Genomic DNA, 19,836 nt, shown 5'->3' with positions numbered 1-19,836 from the left:
GGTGGGTCTGATGGTTGTCCCAGAGAAGTGTTCAGGAGCTCAGGAGGGGCCAGGATTGGAAGCAAGACATGGGAAGCTTCATGGAGCAGAGACCTATGGTCCCTGAAACCCCTGGAGTGCAAGGGGCTGGGTTAGGGAGGCAGAGGAGGGTGTGGGTCCGACCTAAGCAGGCCCTGCGATAAAGGGTGGATGGAGGACCGAGCCCACAAAGGAGGAGGTGGAAGCTAGGAAGGGCTCAGCAATGGGAGGATGAAAGGGTTTGACTCCAAGAGGCACTTTCTCACCCCGCCCCTGGGCCCCCAGTCTCGTAGCCTTCCCACCATTCAGAGCTGTTGGCCTAAGGACGGGGAGGCAAGCCCAGTGGTAGTGGGGACAGCTCTCCTCAGCCCCTCTAATTGCCAGGGGTGACACCCTCCCCAGGAGAGTGCATGTCACAGCTCCACATGGAGGTCCCGCCTTACCCCCTTCTCTCTGTTCAGGCTTTATTAGAATCTCCCCTTGGGGCCTATGTGCCACATCAGGCCTGGACTGGAAGATGGGGGTGAGGTGTCCTGAATACCATGGGGCCAGGGCCTTCTGAGTAGGGCTGTAGGCCTGGGGGCAGGACCCTACTGCTCTACCCCCAGGTGGATGGGATGGGACGGGGTGAGGATCCAGAGCACCCTCCTCACTGGGTGTGGTGGGCCCCACAGAGGGGGGCCTTTGGACTTTGACCATGGGCTGAGCAGGGCAAATGCTGTGATGAGGGCTGAGCCCAGGGCCCCAGCCTAACCCAGACGCACTGTGGGATTTGGGGCAGGCTGCTTGCCATCTCGGTGCCTGGGTATCCTCATTTGAGGAGGGGACATAACAGCCCCATGTCAGGCACACTGTAAATGGTAACAGGTGCTCGTGTCACTGGCTTGGGGAGGGTTGGGCATGCAGTAGGTGGCCAGCTCGTGGTGATAGTTGTCATTATAATTAATTGGATGTTACTGCGCTCAGCTCTGCAGGAGGCCCCAAAAGGCCAGACTCAGTTTTATCCTTGGGAACCCCAAGACTTCCTGGAGGGACATGGGAAGTGCCAACTATGAACCTCTAGATGCCCAAGTTCAGGCCCAGAGGGTGGCCGGGTCCCGGCACCTCCTCCAGCAAGCCTTCCCTGACATCCCGAGTTCCCACAGCACGCAGCTTCCCGCACCTCAGCTGCTCCTGCCCTGGGTGTTCTGCCAGTTATGTGTCAGTTTCCCCTCTGGACTGTGACGGTGAGAAGCAGGGCTGGGTCTGCCCTACCTCCACAAATCAGCATAGTTGGCTCAGAGCATGCCTGGGTACAGGCGTGGGATGGACAGGCTCACAGCTATGCTCTAAAAGGGGCATTCTCTGCTCATAGGCACAAGGGCTTCCCTGGAGGAGGCCACTGGAACCAGCCCCAGAGGACAGACTAGGCTCATGTAGACAGAGGGCTTGGGAGGCCTGTGGGAAGGGGCCCAGGAGGCCTGGGAGAGGGACAGTGGGCCTAGGTAGGTTGAGGTAGGCTGTGGGCACCTCTTGCCAGGCCCTGGGCAGGCTGGGGGGTAGAGTCAGAGCATTGGCGAGGCATTTTGTAATTTGTGATGGTTCACACCTGGCTGGGGAGGGGCTTCCTCTTGGCTCTAGGGTGACACTTGTTTGTAGGGGGTACAGAGTGGCACTAGGGCTTGGCCGAGTCCTGGGGTCCCCCTGCCATCCTCTGGACAAGAGACACTGCTGAGCCAAAGTACAGGGAGTCCCATGGAGATGCCTGGTGGGATGAGGAAAAGGGAGTTCCTGAGCTGGCCTGACCCCAGGGGGTGCTGGGGATGGAGAAGGCTTTGGGGTTGGCTTGGGGCAGGCAGCCTTTCACAGCCTCTGACCTTCCTGTGCTCTGTCCCTCAGAGATTGGCCGATGCTGCGGAGAACTTCCAGAAAGCCCACCACTGGCAGGACAACATCAAAGTAAGGACTGCAGCACCCTCCACAGCACCTGCCTAGGGCATGCCCACCCCCAGCAAGGGTGGATGTGAATACAGGAGAGGGGAGAGGGAGGGTGGCTACCCAGACACACTGGAGGGACACTGAGGGGTCTGTGGAGTAAAGCCAGAAGCCTTTGTTCAACATTCAGCAAGTATTCCAGGCTCCCTCTCAGTGCTGGGACACGCGGTATAGATATGAGCCCCCATTTCACTCCAGAGGAGTCAGGGGGTTGCCTGTGAGTGGAAAGGCTACTCAAAGTGGTGTTCCCCAAAGGAGGTGCCCAGATTCTTGGAGAACCACTGGGTCAAAGAGGCCTCTTGACTTCAGGACTTGTCAGAGACTTTAATACAGTGACCAGGAAGAGATGCTGGGATGAGACTGAATCCCCTTCACCAACTTCCCTGAACAGCAGCCTGTCCTCCCAGGAGGCCCTCAGGCTGGGCTCAGGGGGCCAGGCTGCCACAGTCACAAAGGCCTCTTCTTCCACCATGAGAGCTCAGAAGGAGCTCAGACTTCTTGGAGCAAAGGTGCAAGCTGCTGAGATCAGAGGGCCCTGCTAACCCCAGCCTCAGGCCTGGGTTGCCCTCGCCAATTTGTTGCTGTGTTTGATTTTATCTGAGCTGGATGCCTGGGGCTGGATATACCTGCCCCCTTCCTGTCAGGCCAGCATAAGACTAAGGCAGGGTTCCTCCCAGACTCAGGGAAGCCCCAGTGCCAAGCCCCAGCGATGGAACCCTCAGGGACCAGACCAGCTGGCAACGCTCCTGTGTCCTCCACAGCTGCTCAGGTGTCTAGGCCATGCCTCCTGGTGGTCTCCATGCTAAACACGAGGAGGGGTGGACAGGTCATAACACCAAGAGCTGCCCCCTTGGACCCAGGGACTGGTAAGGAGGGTGAGAGTGGGGGCAGACCCTTGATTCACTCCAGTTCTGGGCCAGGCACAGCAAGGCATGTCAGCCCCAGGTAGTAGGCAGAGTTATTATCCCTAAAAAAAAAAAAAAAAAAAAAAAAAAAATCCTTCTGTAAACCTGAGTTTTTGAGATGGCTTTAGCCTGGCATTCGCCTTCAGGTTTACTGGACAGATGGGTTAGCTTCATATCACTTCTCAGGTCACTGGTATTTCTGAATAAAAGCTGACTTCCATTTTCACAAACAAAAGGAAAAAAAAAAGAGTTATTATCCCTACTTACCTGATGAGAAAACTGAGGCACAGAGTGGTTAGAGCTACCTGAGATTACCTATGGGTGGCAGAGATTCATAGCTGGGCTGACAGGTGCCAGGTTCATGCCTGTGATCTAGGACCCTAAACCTGTTCCTCCTCCTCAGTCCCCTACCCCCCGACCACCCTCAGCCTGCCCCACCTCACTCACACACCTGCCTGGTAGGTGCTGGGTGCTCCCCGTAGGGGATTCACGTTGGATGGGGAATAACAGATGGCTTTTTTTTAGGCGAATAAATAAATGAGCTAGCAACTCCCTAAACCAGTCCCCCTCCCCAGGAGCCTGGGGACTGACCCTTCTCCCTCCCCGCTCCAGCACTACCACCCATCACTGGGCCCCTGTCCCTCCTCAGCCCTTGATCAGAAATAGGCATGGAAGCAGCCACTGGCTCTCACTACCCACTCAGACCATGCCCCAGCCTCCAGGCACCCCTGCTCTGGCAGCTCCGCCTGTGAGGCCCAGCCCTGATCCTGCACTCAAAGCCCCAGGGTCTGGCCGCTCCTGCCTTCCTTCCCAGCCTTGCTCCTCACACCTCCTCCCTGCTGCACACACAGAACACTTCACTCCAGGCCTTTCCTGCCGCTGGGCCTTTGCTCGTGCTTATCTTTCTGCCTGGGATGCCCTCTGTTCCTCCTGGAGACCCAGCTCCTCTGTCCCTTCCCAATGGGGCTGCTCTCTCATCCTCTAAGCACCAGCACCCTGCACTCTGCTCTACCCCTTCATTTGTTCCTGACATATCGGCTTCCTCCCCACCCCCCAGTATAGGTATGGCACAGGCTGGCAAGTGAAGGAATCAGGGAATAAGGGAAAGAAAAGACCCACTCTTAGTCTGACTTTCTCTGTCTCCCCATCCAGGCCCCAAACAGGGAGACAAAAAGGCTACCTCAGCCCCAAACCTCTTTTCTCTTCCTAACTGTGCAGAAAACCCAAGATTTCCAGGGCTGTCCTGCCAGACCCCGATCCCTGAATTTCAGCCATTCCCTGAGGCAGGAACAGATTTTCCCAGCCAGGGTGGGCAGCAAGTAGGCCTGCCAGGAAGGACGGACCAGGTCTCAGGGACATCCAAGGGATGCTGAGACAGATGCTGCGTGAAGACCCACTACCTGCACCCTGGGTCATAGTCCCTGTGGGACTCAGGCAAGGGCTTCCATTTCCCCATTTGGCAAAGTTGGTGCAGCCTGTCAGCTCAGACATGGCATGTGAAAGAGTCAGGCCACACAGCAGGCTATATGGGTGCCAAGTTGGCGAGAATGTGGGCACGTCTCTGGGTGTTTCTGTCCTGAGATGAGGCAAGAGTGGGATGTGGTAGGCCCCCCCCACACCCCAGCTTGACCTGAGATGTCTCCAGCTGTGGGTGTGAGCACAGGCAGCACTGACCACAGGGCCAGCTGAGCCTAGCCTTGTTTGCCCAATGCTCACTGCCCTCCCCCCCAGCCCACCAATGTGCCTGCCTGTCTGTCCCACTGGCATCTTAGATAGGGTGGGGCTGTGGTCACCCGCCCCTTCTTGGCTGCAGGGTCACCACTCTTCCCAGGAAGCACTGCTGCGCCCCGCAGCTGCCAGGCTGAAAGGCATTAGTGCTAATGGTGGGCCCATTAGCTGACACACCACCAGCTCTGCCTGGGCTGCCGGGGGGAGCTGGCAACAGCAGATGCAGGCGGGGCTGTTTATGCCAGGGGGTACAGGGACATGAGCCTGGAGAAGGGATGGTGTTTTGTCCACCACCTAAACCACCTGAAACCATGTCCTTCCCAATGACCTTCAGGAGGTGACAGACAAGGAGCCATGTTCCTTCCCAGCACTGAGAAGAGGCACCTGGCATGTGCCAAAATCCCAGCCATGAACTCAGGCCCTTTACCCAAGCTGGGCCTTTTCCCAGGAATACCCTTATCCCCTCCTTCAGAAGGACAAAGCCTCTCTCTCCAAATATCTGCCTAAGACTCCCTTTTTTGTCCCCAATCCTAGGATTGGCCCCCACTGCCCACAGTGCCCATGTTTGGTGCCTCCGTCTCACACGGTTCCCATTGCAAGTTGCCCCAGGCCAGTGTCCCATGGGCTTATCCATCTGCCCCACTCACGGCTCCTCCAGGCCAGAAGCAGTCGGGTCTGACTTAGCACTGTGCGCCACCTGTCCATGTGCCTAGCTGAGTACCCTGTTGACAGAGTGACCAAGAGCAGTCTTTTTACCTCTGAGGTGGGGAGGATGGCACCCAGCAGTTCTGAGCACAGAGGAAATGCTTGGCCCAGGGGGTCAGACTGGAACCCACTGCACAATCTGTAGGTTGTGGCCCTCCATGTTCGACATCACATGCAGACCTCTGAGGAACGGACAATGGTGTACCCACATCCACACATGCACAACCCCCACTGACACCAGCCCAGGGACTTGGGGGATCCTGGAGTCTGCAGAGTCAGAGCTGGGACAAGAGATCAAGGGGATAATGTCTGGATGTAAACTGCCACCATACCCCTTCCTAGTCCCAGGCTGTGATCCCACACATTTGGCCATGGCAGGGGCAGGGAACCTGTAGCCACAGCCCTAGCCAGCCCAGACCCTTGGGCACCAGGGAAACTATGGCCCTGATTAGCAGGTAGCTCTTCTCATGGCCCCCGCAGACAGGCAGCAGGTGCTCTGGTGCCCATAACACTTAGGGTAGATGAAGATAGGCCACCTGCCGGACTGTAACCTGGTGCCAGCACCACACTATGCCAGCTTTGCATGCCACCTAAACCACCACTAGGGAGGAGCTGGGCCAGGGCATAGGTGGAGGAGGGAGGAGAGGCCATTGGCCCCAGGGCCTCAGTGCCAACACTAGGGCTTACAGGAGACAAAACCATGCCCTGGGAGTCTAATGGAGGAAATAGTCCTACCCTGGTGAGTCTGATGGGAAAGACACAGCCCTGCCCTAGAAAGTCTGATGGAGGAGGTAGCTCTGCCTAGGGAAACTAGAGGGAGGGCCATGAAGCCTGGGCCAGGCAGAAAGAGCCGGCTGGACAGGACAGGTGGCCTCCCTGGCCTAAGGGTCTGACCCAGCCATAGGGCCACTGCCTGCCTCTCTGCCAAGCTAGCAACGGATGGCTCTCTCAGAAAACAGTCCTCTTGGCTGAGCTGAGCTGGCAGTGGGCCAGGGCAGGAAGGCTAAGCATCCTCACTGTTGCAGCCGGTGGCTGGCCTGGGCCCTGCACAGGCAGCTGGCAGAGGCGACAGTCATGTCTGGCCAGGCCTTGGCAGCCGCCTTCCAGGACTCCAAACGTGGATGGCAACTGCTATTCCCCATGCTCATCCCGTGCACACTTCCTCACTCTGTTCTCCAACTGCCAACACCCCTTGTGCCCTCTCTTGGTCTTGGCTCCTACTAAGGAGAGTGTATGTGTCATCGATACATTGGCCATGTGGATTCCCCCTGCCCCCTCACCTGTCACCTATGCACACAAATGCACATGGTGGGGGGCATGTGTGCGGGCTCAAAGGGGGTGTTTTCCCACCCCACCCCCTGCACAGTTTGAGCAAAATGGCCCCTAAATATCAGGTAACAAAGAGGGGTGTCAGGACTGGGGACCTCAGATATTAAGGAAACCCATTTCACCCCACCCAGGGGGGTCTGTTCCACACTCAGCCTCTCCTGTGGGCTGTGGAGCTACAAACAGGAGGGGGATTCATCTGTGGGTAGAGTTGGCCCTACCCCCAGGGGAGTCCCAGCTCTCTGTCTTCCTCCCACCCTCAGAGCAAGCATCACCATCCTGGTTTTACAAGTGGGAAATCAAGACCCCGAAGTGAAGCCTCACTGAAGCCGCATGATTTAACTAGGCACCCTTGCCTCATTGGTGAGATGGCAGTGACACCTGGAAGTCCTCATGGGGCCCCTGGGACAAGCCTGTAGGCTGGGGCCTTTGAGGCTCAGCCTGTCTTCACTCTCTGCTCAGGATCCCAGAGTTCCCAGATGTCCAGGTCAGAATTTGAACCCAGGACCCTTTGCCAAGGCCCCTACACTCAGTCACCAGATGGTACTGCCTCCTGTTATTTAACCCAGGAGGTGGGTCACTAATGGTAGATATTCGGGCACTGTGCAGGCCAAAGCAGACACAGAGGCCTTCCCAGGAGCCCTCCCACCCTGACCTTACTAGCCCCATCCTGCCACACCCCCAGCTCCACATCACATCAAGCATGGAATCACAGCTCCGTTTATGTTTGTGATGTATTTTCAAATGTGTGACTTTGTCTGCCACTATCCCATGCTCCTCTCTACCAAGGAAGGGGCATGGCATGGCCTTCCTCAAGGCAGGAGAGGCAGGGAGGAGTCCTGCCCACAGACAGCCAAGCCCTGGGGGCAGAGAAAGCATACAGATTACTGAATCTCACCTGTAGTCTTCAGGGAGCTGGGAATCCTCCTGTATGACATGTTCCCCTGTGTCCCTGAGGCCACCAATATCTGATGTTCCACTGAGACTGTGAAACAGCAGGACAAATAGAGAAATGAAGCCATGGCAGCCCCTGAAGAGGTGGCCCAAGTGAATGCCAGGGTTTCCCAGGGATGACCCAGTTGCAGGCAGGACCCAGCCACAGCCTGTGTGGGGAGTCCAGGGCTCCTGAAGGCCTGAGAGTGATGGGTCCCTACCCATGCCCTTTCCCGTCCTTGCAGAAGGTCTGCCTAAAAAGTTGGTGAGAGAGGCTCCAGGTTGTAATCTGCAGTCCTCCTGCCAGGCCCGCCTGTTTTCATTACAGAGGGAAAGAGCATCAGAACCATGTCTATAACCCCCTTTTAGATAACAAATCACATTTTCTTTTCACTGGAGAGTGTGTTGAATTGATATTTTTCCCCCTCAGTTTAATGGGTTTGTGTGTTCGGAATGATCTTCATCAACCGAAACTCCTTATTGTGTTTGATGTCGTGTCAGCTTTCATTATGCGCCTCAGTCGGAGCGGCTGCAGGGAAGGGCCAAGCACCCTGGAGCCAGGGCCTGTCCAGCCCCCACCCCAGCCCACTTGGGCTCCAGTCTTTCAGGACTGGTGGGTGGGTGGTGGGTGTGGGCAAAGGCGGAGGTGAGTTGGGAGGGCAGGTTGGAGCCAGGATGTGAAGCCTTCCTTATCCCTGCCCTATGTCATCTGTATGATGGAGTCAGGGCTGTCGGGAGGAAGCAGCAGATGCCTCAGATTCCAGAAACTAACAAGTCCTCTTTGGTCTTACATTCCTCCGGAGGTTGTGATCTTGCCCACACACAGTGCTAGGCATGCAGTCAGTGTTCCAGAAGGCTTGTACTAAGCCCATATGTCCAGCCAGTGGTCTACACTCCCCAGGCTCGTGGTGGGAGACAGCCAAGGACTGCTCCCTGCAGCAATCCCTAGTACTGACTACCTCAAACTGTGACCACAGACCCAGCACCCAGGCAGTCACCAAGGCCAAGCCCTTCCCTGGAGCCATGAGGAGCCTGAGGCTCAGAGAGGGAATAGTCCAGCCTTTGGGACAGCAAGTGGGCCCCAGCCAGGCCTTGGGAATGTGGTGGCCAAGGTGTTTTCCGCCCCTCCTGGAGTGAGTGCAGGCCCTGTGCTTGCTGCTTTACAGCCTGGCCCTCAGGAGCAACGTGGGTCACTGCTCCCATTTGCAAACTGCAAAGAAACAGGCCCCGAGGGAGGGAAGGACTGCCGGGACCACGGGACCACGCTGCAGGTTTTTGCTATATGGAACAGGAACGGGGCTGAGGAGCACCTGGGGAGGGGAACTTGGACAGTGGCCCTGTCTGGAGTCCTGGCTTTAGAGCCCACAGGGGCAGAGTGGGGTAGCCCCTCCTGAGCGGGTGGCACTTGCTGACACCAGGCTCACCTTCTGGCAGCCTCTGGCAGCCACACTCGGTTCTGATTAAAGATCATTAAACATGAAATTAGCCCGTTTGTGTTACGGGTCCCCGGGGCGGCCGGTGATTATGACGTGCAGATGGCCAAGAACCCAGGCGGTGGGCGCAGACAGGCAGGGCGGGGGACAGGCGCGCGGGCTGGGCTCTGTTTTCTCCCGTTCCTGTTGTGTAAACCCCCTTGCATTTCACAACAAATCACAGATAATTAATAAGTACATGCCCATAATGAGCAGGCTTTTTAATAGAAGGAATTGGAAGATGCGGCGTCGAGTCATTATTTCACTCTTGCCCAGACTCAGCTCTGTTTTCCCATCTTCCTCACTCCCCGGTGGTGCCTCAGCTGGCATCTCTCCAGCCAGGCTGGCTCTGACCCTGCCTCCCAGCAAGGCTGCAGTGCAAGGGCCCTGGTCCCTGACCCCAGTACCGGTACTACATCCTCCTGAGCCTGGCCTGGCTGGGGTGGTCGTGGGACATTTCCAGCACAGACTCATCCTGCACCTCCAGGAGGACAGCTCCAGATGGGGGGAGGGGACAGTCTCTGCCCCAGAGGAATCTGAGGGGGCTTCCCAGGCCTTGGGGCTGGGGGTCCTGGCTGCATCTCAGGGGACCCTGAGGTGCAAATGCTGAGACGTCTCTTTTCCTACTAGGAGGAAGACATCATGTACTATGACTCCAAGGCTGATGCTGAGCTGGTGAGTGTCCCCACCTATGCGGGGGAGGGGGATGGGGGAAGCTGCCAGAGCCACATCCATTTGTTGACCTCAGCTGTAAAATGGGTGTTAGCACTCAGTGCCCAGCAGTCTCAGCTCAACCCTGCAGAGTCATGGTGACACAGGCCCCACCCTCCACATCCCACAACTCCCTAGAGGTCCTGACCCCTCCAGGGCTATATCTCTGTGGTCACTGTGTCCTGGCCCCCCTCCCTGGGCAGGGTGGTGAGGCACTTGGACCTTCCCTCACAGGGCAGTACAGGTCCCAGCATGGCATCAAGAGGGTCTCTCTGAGGGCAATAAGAGTAAGGGAGAGAGGGAGCAGCTGGGGAGGGCTTCCTGGAGGTGAGCAGGTGGGAACAGGACACAGTGACGTGCAGCTGCATTTCTAGGTCAACACAGGCTCCTTTCCCTGTACTGAGCACCCCACAGCCTGGCCCCATGATCAGTGCTTGGCCCTGAGTTTAGTCAGTTTCTTCCCAGCCTCAGAGGCAGCCCAGTTCCTGTGCCTATTCTTCGGATGAGGCGCAGCTAAGCTGGGGTCACCCACCTCAAAAGTGGTAGTAGAGAGAGCCCAGAGCCACACTGCTCTTCCACCTCCATATCACTGACCGGCTCAAGTCTGCTTGGTCTGCCCTGTGAGGTAGTGAGGTCCCTGTCACCAGAGGACTCACATGAAAGATGTACAATCACTTGGGAGGAGGTGGCTACAGAGAAGACAAGAGTGTCTGAGCATGTAGGGCACTTGGAGTAGAAAGTGCTTACTGAACTTGTCAAGGCCCAAGTCCCTCTGCCTGTCTTCAAGGCAAAAGTAGTTAGACTCGACTGTCCCCTAAAGAGGTGTCACTGCTATGCAGTCTCTAAGGTCCCACCTGTGCTGGCTGGTGCAGAAGCCCCAAGATCCAGTCTTCCTCTCCCAGGCCTATGAGTTTGGGGGGTTTCCTGGCACAAGCAGGAGGTACCCAATGACACCAGGAAGTAGGAAGGCCAGAATGGATCCTTGTGCAGGGGCCAGGGGCCAGGCTGGCCTGAGAGATCTTTAGGGAGGGCAGAGGGCCCCAAGGGAGGGGTGGGCTCAAGCAGGTGCGCTTCCCCTTGGCTGAGCTCTGTGGCTCCCAGAGAAGTTGCTAAAATTAAAGCTGGAATCTGAAATTCAAATGAAGAGCAAACCTTTAATTAGACCCTGAATCTAATTCCTTACCCCCTCAGCAGCGGGCTGCGATTTTAGCAATCAGTGCATTAAATATAAACCAAGAGACTGTAGTCGCCTACCACACAAAGCCTCTGGGCTCAGGGTGGCACTGAGGGGCTCCTTGGCCAGCCTGGTGCCCAGCCACCTACCAGGATACTGTGAACTCCCTGCTCCCAGTAGCCCTCAGTGTATCCAGGACCCCCACTCCTGACTCTAAATCACGGACTCCCTGCTCCCAGCCCCTTGGACATATGCTGGGGGCCAGGGACTACCCAACAGGGAGATTCGCCCTGGGGCTAGGCTGGGCTAGGATCAGTTAGGCCCAAAGCCAGCCTGGCCCAGCCAGGCACTGGTATAAATAACAACACGCAGTCATTTGCCGACTCCCCTGCTTGCTGTGTTGTTTTGTTTTTTTAATCTTTGCCAGAGGTACAGTTAGAGATCTTTCTAGACCATTTACTTTTAAATTACCAGCCAGAAGGTGGGGGTGGGGGAAAGAGAAAGAAGGAAAAAGTTCGCCAGCTGATAGCTTATCAGAACAGAATCCAAATGTCACATTAGTTGGGAAAGTTGGGAGATTAAATTTTCCAGCGCCCTTCATCTGCCGCTGACATTTCGGGGGCTTTCTTCTCCCGCGCCTCCCCCTCCTGTGAGCGGAACGTGAGTGGCGCAGGCCTCACAGGCGGCTGGCTCCCCGCTCTGGCCTCGATGCTCAGCAGCTGCCTTCCCTGGCTTTACCCAGCACCCAGGGGCTTCTGAGGGTCCTCCTAGTGTGCACTGGGAGTGTGGGGGAAGAGGGCTGGGACACCAGGTGAGGTGTAATGGCAGGGCAGCAGACAGCTTGGATTTTGCTGTACAAAATCCACCCTTGATGGTATGAAAAGGGTGTTCGCTGCGTGGCCCTGGGGTATGGAGAGCACATCTGGCTGGTGGAGAGGTGCAGTCACCCTTTTCTCAGACTAGACACAACCTAGGCAGACACCTAGAGGCAGGAACATGAGGGGAGGGACATGCCCAGGACACAATTAGCAGCAGGGTCAGTGTTACATGAGACTCACAGGGAGAGGAAATGAGCTGAGCCTGGGCTAAGGGTGGTCACAGGGGTCTTGGGGAGTAATGAGGGGGCATGTGGAGAATTCAGCTGCTCATGCTCCCTCCCACCAAGGCATGAAGCCCCCCAGCTCTGCTCCCTACCCTGCCTCAGTTTCCATCTCTCTGTTGCCTCCTCAGTCTGGCTTTTCTCTCTCTTCCCCCTCACTCTCTACCACCATCTTCCCTCCCTGCTGGCACACCTGCACCCGAGCCTGCCCCCACCCCCTTGGCTGCGGCATCAACACTGTAGTCGCAGACCCACTTCTGCCAGCCTGTGGTGGTGGGCGGGGGCGCACGGCGCATGCCCAGCCTGCCCAGCAGAGAGATTCTGTAATTGGCACCTGTCAGGCAGCTATGGCTCATTTTAGAAAATCAACAGGGGCCCTTACAATCCTGCTGCTAGCAGGCGTTGCAGACCCTCCCTCTGAAGGTCACCAGGTCTCAGTGCTAGCCCCCAGCCCAGCCCAGCTCTCCTGAGGTCTGCCCCCAGCTAACCATAGAACTGACTTGCTGCAGGGAGTGGTGCCCCACCCCAAATGGAGCTAAGGCCCTGTCCCTGGTGTAAAAGGAACTCTGTGCAGGGGATAGGCGGGGCCCAATGGGGGTGTGTGGGTGCAGAGCTCCTAGGCAGGGCTGCCAAGGCCCCCCTGTGATAGCAAAAGGCACATCCTTGTAAGCAGAAGTCTGCAGCTGCTCCTTACCGGCTCCAAGATTTGCCTCCTTCACTGTTGGTTTTCAAGGATGTGGGAAGGGAGTTGCTTTGGTTTTGGTTTTAGAATTTGGGTTTAGCAAATGTGGGGATGGTGGATGGGGTGGGCAGGGTCATGTGGGAGTCACAGGCCTCCTGAGTGAGGGGTCCGTACCCTGTGTCCATCTGTCCCTCTCTCTCTCCATCTCTCTCTGTTTCTGACTGCAATAGTCTCTGTCTTTGAGATGTCCCTGTCTCCTGGACTCTGGCCCTGCCTGCCCCTAGCTGCAGGCCTGTTCTACCCAACTCACCATTTTACAGTCCTGACACTGCTGGGGGGCCCCTTTCCGCAGGACGACCCTGAGAGTGAGGATGTGGAAAGGGGGTCCAAGGCCGGCACCCTAAGACTGGACTTCATCGATGACCCAAACTTCAAGAACAAGGTCAACTATTCATACACAGCTGTGCAGATCCCCACGGACATCTACAAAGGCTGTAAGTGTGCGGAATGATCAGGACAGCCCTCTCCAGCCACCGTGGGGGCAAGGCCCACTGCCTGGGCACTCCCAGGACTCCTGGGGATGGAGGGCCAGTGCCACCTACCTCCCGTTGTCTACACCCGAAGTCACACTTGCTTACCTCTCAGACTCACCCACATGCGGGCATCAAGCCGCTCACAGGCAGAGCCTCACACTAACCCTCCTGCCCATGTGTACACACGTGCCCACGTGAATGCATACACACGCCGTGCTGGGCTAAGTCCCCACCTGTTCCTGAAGCAGCTCCTCCCCACCCTCCCCCATTTCCTGGTCCCATGTAGGAGTGCTTGAGAAGCTACCACACAGCAAGTGGACACAGGGACCAGGGGGACAGGGAGCTGCTCCTCAGTCACAGATACCAACCCCCTTACACCACCCTCCTTCTCCTTGGCACAGAGCCAAGGGGTTGGGGAGGTAGTTTCAAGCCCAGAGCAGCCAGGAGCTGAGGACTGGGAAGAGGATGGCTGAGATTCTAAGCTCCAAGGACAGGGCAGCTTTGCACAATGGAGAAACCAGCTAGAAGGGTTTGAGTCAGACAGGAGGAACTTCCTGAAGATCTTAGGAGGTGTAAGAGGAAGAGGTCGAGAGTCAAACACTGGATAGGGAGCTCCAGCAGCAGGATTTAAGGCACTGGGTCCTGTTGGTTTTGACACTATTCTGTGAGCACCTTCAGGGTAGCCTCGGAATCTAAGGGGCCCACTGGGCTACGGGTCTTGAGGCAAAGACCTCAGAGCCACTGCATAAGCCCCAGAATGCAGGGAATCCCCCAGAGTCCTCAGGGAAGCCCCCTTCGCCCTCAGGTTCAGCTAGGCCTTCTGTGCAGCTTCTGGAGGGGGTGGGGGAGAATGTCACCCCCAGTCCTCCACAGGCAGCCCACAGGCCACCTGCCTGAGCCAGTCGAGGGGCACTATCACAGGCAGGCACACTAATTAAAACAGGAGCCACACCGCCCTCCCCAGTCACTCCTCGCTACCCACACAAATTACATTTTATATGTTTTTTATTTACTGTGTCACTTTTAATTAAATCTGTAATCGCCTGCCTGAGGGGGCATGGTCCCTGTTTCCCAACTCAGCATGATCTGAGAGTGTGTGCACATGGGTACGGGTATGTGCACGTGGGGCTGAATAGCAGGCCCTTGCCAGGTGGGGGGCCAGGGGTGTTTGCACAAGTGTGTCTTGCAGTGAATGCATGTGTGTGCCTGTGGCCACAGATACCTGCAGAGACAGCTACCCAGAGCAGGGATCTTCTGTTGGCTCTTGACCTGAGCCAGGGACACCCCATTGCTGGCAGCCAGATGGGATTCCAGGACTATCTGCTTGAAGCCTCTTATTGCACAGATGGGAAAACTGAGGCCCGGTGAGGGTTGGAATTTGCCAGGCAGACTCTCCCAGGGCAGACAGTTCTGTGTGAAACATTTGAGGGCTTGACTTTACTTTTTCCTTAAAGAGAAAAATAGAAATTGTTCAACTCACTAAATTTCTAAATTAGGAACAGGACCATAACATACTGTTCAATAGGCAGAGCCAATGCTAGAAATGTGTTTTGTTTTCACATTCTGGTCAGTTAAGGGAAAACACAGGGACAGAGAGAAGGGCCTGAGGGCAGAGCGGGAGGGGAGGCAGCAGCCATCTCAGAGGCCCCACCCCTTGGAGGGAGAGAGCAGAGGGGAGTGCCCAGCAACGGGTTGAGTGATTGTAAATCACAACCTGTCTGCTCTGAAGAGAAGAGCAGAGCCTTTGGAAAGTGTCTCTGGTCCTCTCTGGGGGTGGGTCTTTGATAAGGATTGCAGTGGCAGGGCTCCACCTGGGAAGGAAGGAAGGGGAGGCACCTGGAGGGAACAAATGACAGTCCCTAGGGTAGAGGTGAGGTATAGGGCCTGGCAAAAGCAGGGGTCCCACTCCTGCTGTTCTGTTCTTCCTGAGTCTCCAGGGATGAGTGCACCACACACATGAAAACGTGTGCACACACACACATTGGGCAGATTGGGGGGAGCGTGGAGTACTGCACAAGCCATCCTGGGTCTCTGTCCGGGTTGAAGGGTCCTCAGGATGGTGTCCATTCATCTGAGAGGAGCCTTGCTCTGTGAATGTGTGTAGAGATAGGTCTGGCCAGGGGATCACACATGTGCAACTACAGGGGTTGGGGGCAAGTGAGGGTGAGGGTAACTGATGATAGGGGGTTGTGAGAGCAGGACCGGCCAGTGTCCTCTTGTAGGTGCACAGTGGTATCTAGGTGTGAGCACGTGTGCCCTGTGACTATGGCAGTGGTCAGATTACTGGGAAGGTGGGTTTGGGATCAAGTAGATCACACATCTGGCTAGAAACACAGAGGTTAGATGCAGGTATACCTGTTGCGGGGTACAGCCTGTGTGTGTGCAAGTGCACCTGCCTATGTTGCAGCAGGATCATGGCACCTCCCCTGCCCCTCCAAGAGCCCCCACCCCCGCCCCTGCCTGTTCTTGGCCCGAGTTGATTAATCATGGGGCTGAGTGGCTTCCAGCTTATCAGGTACCTTAATAGCTGAATAATTCCAGCCCCATCAACGGGCCCTTAATTGCTTTCTTGTGGCTGTGGCCTGGAGTGCATGCTGAGTGGGTGAGCTCCCAGGGGACCAGCCACAAGCTCCAGGCAGCATGCTGAATGGGGGTCCCAGCTCACAGCTCCCTGCCACCTGGGGGGTCCCTCTCCAGGGCCACAGGCCACAGCTACCCTGCCTACTCATGTGGGGCCTGGCTGAAGGGTAGGCTGAGCTGTTCCTTCAACAACTTGGGGGGTGGGGGTGAGGGCCAGGAAGGTTTCCTGGCAGAGCTGGTACGGCCACAGCTGGGAAATGAAGGAGAGAGCAGGTGAGGCATTCTGAGTGTCACAGTGGTGGGTACAGCAGGGGACAGCCCAAGCACTCACCGTCCCAGCCTCCTGCTTTGCCTGCAGCCACTGTCATCCTCAATGAGCTCAACTGGACGGAGGCCCTGGAAAATGTGTTTATGGAGAACCGCAGGCAAGACCCCACGCTGCTGTGGCAGGTCTTTGGCAGCGCCACAGGAGTCACCCGCTACTATCCAGGTGGGTGCCAGCCCATGTTCCCTGGCCACCCAGCACCCCACCTTCCTCCATCTCCCAACCCACCCATCCTGGGGTGTGGGAGGTGGGATAGCCACCCTGGAGGCTGTGGTGGCTCAGCCACTCCCGCAAGGCCTGACTACCTGGATCAGGCCCTTTTCTGCCAGTCCCCCTCACTTTCTGTCCTCCTACAGCCACCCCTTGGCGAGCCCCCAAGAAGATTGACCTGTATGACGTCCGAAGGAGACCCTGGTGAGCAAAGGAGGAGCTAGGCAGGGATACCCCCTCAGCTCCCCGCCTCTCCTGCCTGCTCGCCTCCCTCCTGATATCCAGGCCCCTGAGCAGGGCGCAGCCAGCTCTATCCAATTTTCATTTCACACATCGTTGCCACTGGAAAATGGATCCCATCACCCAGGCAGGCCTCCCAGCTGCCTCTGCCCCCTGTCCACTGCCTGGTACCCCCACCCTCTCGGGACTGAGAAATTGGACCAGTCGGGGCTCCCAAGGGTGGATGTAGCCTCTGCAGAGTTTGCCAGCCCCTGCCCCACCCATCTGAGCCCTAGACACCCCTACCCTTTGCTCCACCCCTCTCTCAGTATCCCATGACTTTCCTTTCCTGCCACCTGCTCCATCCCACACACAGCTAGCCTCTGCCCTTGGAGCCTCAACCTGGGGCATGGGACACAACAAGCCACTAAAGCCAGGCAGCATTCCTCTTGCCGCTCTCTGGATCACCTGCTAACCGCCCCCCCCCCCCTTGGGGCCGTTCACTTGCTGAGGACCAGATCACTCGTGTCACAGGCAGGAACTGTGTCTGTTTTATTAAAGTAGTATCCTCAGTGCCTAGAGCCCTGCCTGGCCTCTGCAGTGGATGCTTAATAGACACATGTCAAATCAATGTGTGGGTGAAGGAAGGAAGGGCCCACAAAGTCCCAGTGGGCCCTAATGAGGCTTCTCATGGGCAGGTATATCCAGGGGGCCTCATCGCCCAAGGACATGGTCATCATCGTGGACGTGTGAGTGAGCAATGATGGCAGGTGGGCTGAGGCTGGGGTGGGGCAACGGGTCCACTCTGCTGCCTGGGAACAGCATGGGGGAAGGGCAGAGGACACCTGAGGCCTGCCTGGCACCTCCATGGCCCCTGTCTGACCTCTCCAGGAGCGGCAGCGTGAGCGGCCTGACCCTGAAGCTGATGAAGACGTCCGTCTGTGAGATGCTGGACACGCTCTCTGATGATGACTATGTCAACGTGGCCTCGGTGAGTGCCAAGGCAGCAGGCAGGCAGGGAATGGGTCACCTCACCTGCCCCACTCCTGTGACCACCACCAGCTCTGTGAAACAATTGCCTGCCCCAGCTAGCCTGAGGCCACTCACCACCCCACTGTCTCTGCAGTTCAACGAGAAGGCACAGCCTGTGTCATGCTTCACACACCTGGTGCAGGCCAATGTGCGTAACAAGAAGGTGTTCAAGGAAGCTGTGCAGGGCATGGTGGCCAAGGGCACCACGGGCTACAAGGCCGGCTTTGAGTATGCCTTTGACCAGCTGCAGAATGTGAGCCCTGTGGGTGGACAAACGGGTGGCCAGGGGCGGGTGAGGGCCCAGGCTCAGTGACACCAGGGAAATCAAGATGGATGGCCTTGTTAGCACAAAGCAGGCAGTTTGGCCAGGCCCACCAGGGGGAGGGAAGCGCTGCCCCTGGACCAGGGAATGGCTGAGAACTGTCTGACTCCATGCTTACCCTGCCCAGTCCAACATCACTCGGGCCAACTGCAATAAGATGATCATGATGTTCACGGATGGCGGCGAGGACCGCGTGCAGGACGTCTTTGAGAAGTACAATTGGCCCAACCGGACGGTGAGGCTCAGCCCAGGCGGGGGCTGCCCTGATCTGGGCCTGGTATAGGGGAGGTAGCCTCTGGTGGTCGTGGCAATAACCTCAAGCCCCCACAGGTGCGCGTATTCACTTTCTCCGTGGGACAACATAACTATGATGTCACACCCCTACAGTGGATGGCCTGTGCCAACAAAGGTACCCTGCCTGGACGTCACTGCCAGGGGGCCTCCCTGCCTGCCATATCCTGCTGTCTGTTGGGTTTGTTGTCCAGCTGTTCACCATATGTCCAGCTGTTTGTTCACCCACTGTCTGTTCATCTTTCCAAACATGTGACTGTCGCTCTATCTGGTGGCTGTAACCTGTCCATCTGACTGAGCATCTTTATGCCCATTTGTCTGTCCGTCCATTGTACATCCATCTCCCAGCTTGTCTGCTCCTGTGTCTGCTAATCATCCATCTTGCCGTGCACTTGAACCTGGCTGCTGGGTGGACTCTGAATGTCACTGTCGTGCTAGAGTGAGGGACTGCAGCCTCAGGCTCCTCCCTGCACCCCATCCCTGCCCCTGCTCTGCTTCCTTATACTCCTACATTTGTTCCCCTCCATAGCTTCAGCCCCATTGCTGACAGGGCAATGGCAGGGACCACTAAAGGGATGTGAGTTTGGGGGGAGTGACACCAAAGAGAGAGCCTGAGAGACAAGTCAGGGCTGCAGACACACCCCAGGAGCCCCCTGTGCTGCGGGTCTCACGGTGCCAGCCAAGCCCACCTCTGCCTCCCCTTCCTTCACAGGTTACTATTTTGAGATCCCTTCCATCGGAGCCATCCGCATCAACACGCAGGTGAGACTGTGGGGGAGGCCCATCCTCCCAGCCCTTTGCTTCCCAGAGAATGCTGTGGGCCAAGAGCGCCCCCTGGTGGCAGCTGGGGCACAATCCTGACGCACCAGGAGGCAGAACGGGGAGCACTTATGACCACTGCTGCCGCCTCTTCCCCAGGAATATCTAGACGTGTTGGGCAGGCCCATGGTGCTGGCGGGCAAGGAGGCCAAGCAGGTGCAATGGACCAACGTGTATGAGGATGCGCTGGTGAGGCCTCTGGGCGAGGAGGGGGAGGGGCTGGCCACCTTCCCCTAGGGCTGTACCCACAGGGTCAAGACCATTGAGGGCCCCCTAATGAGGGTAAACTAAGCAGAGGGTAGAGAGGGGCCTGTACCTGAGCCCCTGCTTTGCACACTCAGGGTGGGGGCATGGCTAGCCACGGGAGACCCCATCATCCTCCTCTCCCTTCAGGGGCTGGGGTTGGTGGTAACAGGGACCCTCCCTGTTTTCAACCTGACACAGGATGGCCCTGGGGAAAAGAAGGTAAGGTCCCCCACTGGGGTAGAGTTGGGCTTGCAGGGGAGGGTGGGGAAGGGTTGGGCATGCCTGTGGCAGGTCTGGGGATGGAGGAGTGGTGGGGCAGAACCGCAAACTGGTCAGGGGCAGCTCCTGTGAGAGCAGCTTAAGGCCTTGGCTGTGGGGGGTTGGGTAGATGAGGATTCCCCCGTGGAACTGAGCCCATCACAGACCTCTCCCCTCGTGTCTCTGCTCCCAGAATCAGTTGATCCTGGGTGTGATGGGTATCGACGTGGCTCTGAATGACATCAAGAGGCTGACTCCCAACTACACGGTGAGT

General features: G+C 57.1%; 1 protein-coding gene across 6 annotated transcripts in view; it reads left to right on the top strand.

Moving 5' to 3' along the window:
- Positions 1-19,836, top strand: part of CACNA2D2 (calcium voltage-gated channel auxiliary subunit alpha2delta 2) — a 132,527-nt gene that overhangs the window by 98,560 nt on the left and 14,131 nt on the right. For 5 of the 6 annotated variants that reach the window (XM_063115461.1, XM_063115460.1, XM_063115459.1 and 2 more), the window contains 14 exons: positions 1,897-1,956; positions 9,692-9,736; positions 13,080-13,221; positions 16,199-16,330; positions 16,522-16,579; positions 17,293-17,343; positions 17,486-17,585; positions 17,721-17,879; positions 18,076-18,183; positions 18,279-18,357; positions 18,952-19,001; positions 19,158-19,247; positions 19,452-19,523; positions 19,756-19,830. In XM_063115461.1, coding sequence (XP_062971531.1) covers positions 1,897-1,956; positions 9,692-9,736; positions 13,080-13,221; positions 16,199-16,330; positions 16,522-16,579; positions 17,293-17,343; positions 17,486-17,585; positions 17,721-17,879; positions 18,076-18,183; positions 18,279-18,357; positions 18,952-19,001; positions 19,158-19,247; positions 19,452-19,523; positions 19,756-19,830 — 1,221 coding nt within the window. The remainder of the gene's footprint in view (positions 1-1,896; positions 1,957-9,691; positions 9,737-13,079; positions 13,222-16,198; positions 16,331-16,521; positions 16,580-17,292; positions 17,344-17,485; positions 17,586-17,720; positions 17,880-18,075; positions 18,184-18,278; positions 18,358-18,951; positions 19,002-19,157; positions 19,248-19,451; positions 19,524-19,755; positions 19,831-19,836) is intronic. The other variant, XM_063115462.1, reaches the window with a different exon arrangement.

The sequence above is a fragment of the Cynocephalus volans genome, chromosome 11, assembly GCF_027409185.1.
Source record: "Cynocephalus volans isolate mCynVol1 chromosome 11, mCynVol1.pri, whole genome shotgun sequence".
Classification (NCBI taxonomy): Eukaryota; Metazoa; Chordata; class Mammalia; order Dermoptera; family Cynocephalidae; genus Cynocephalus; species Cynocephalus volans.
Note: the sequence above shows the minus strand (reverse complement) of the source record. Positions and strands in the feature narration are given on the sequence as shown.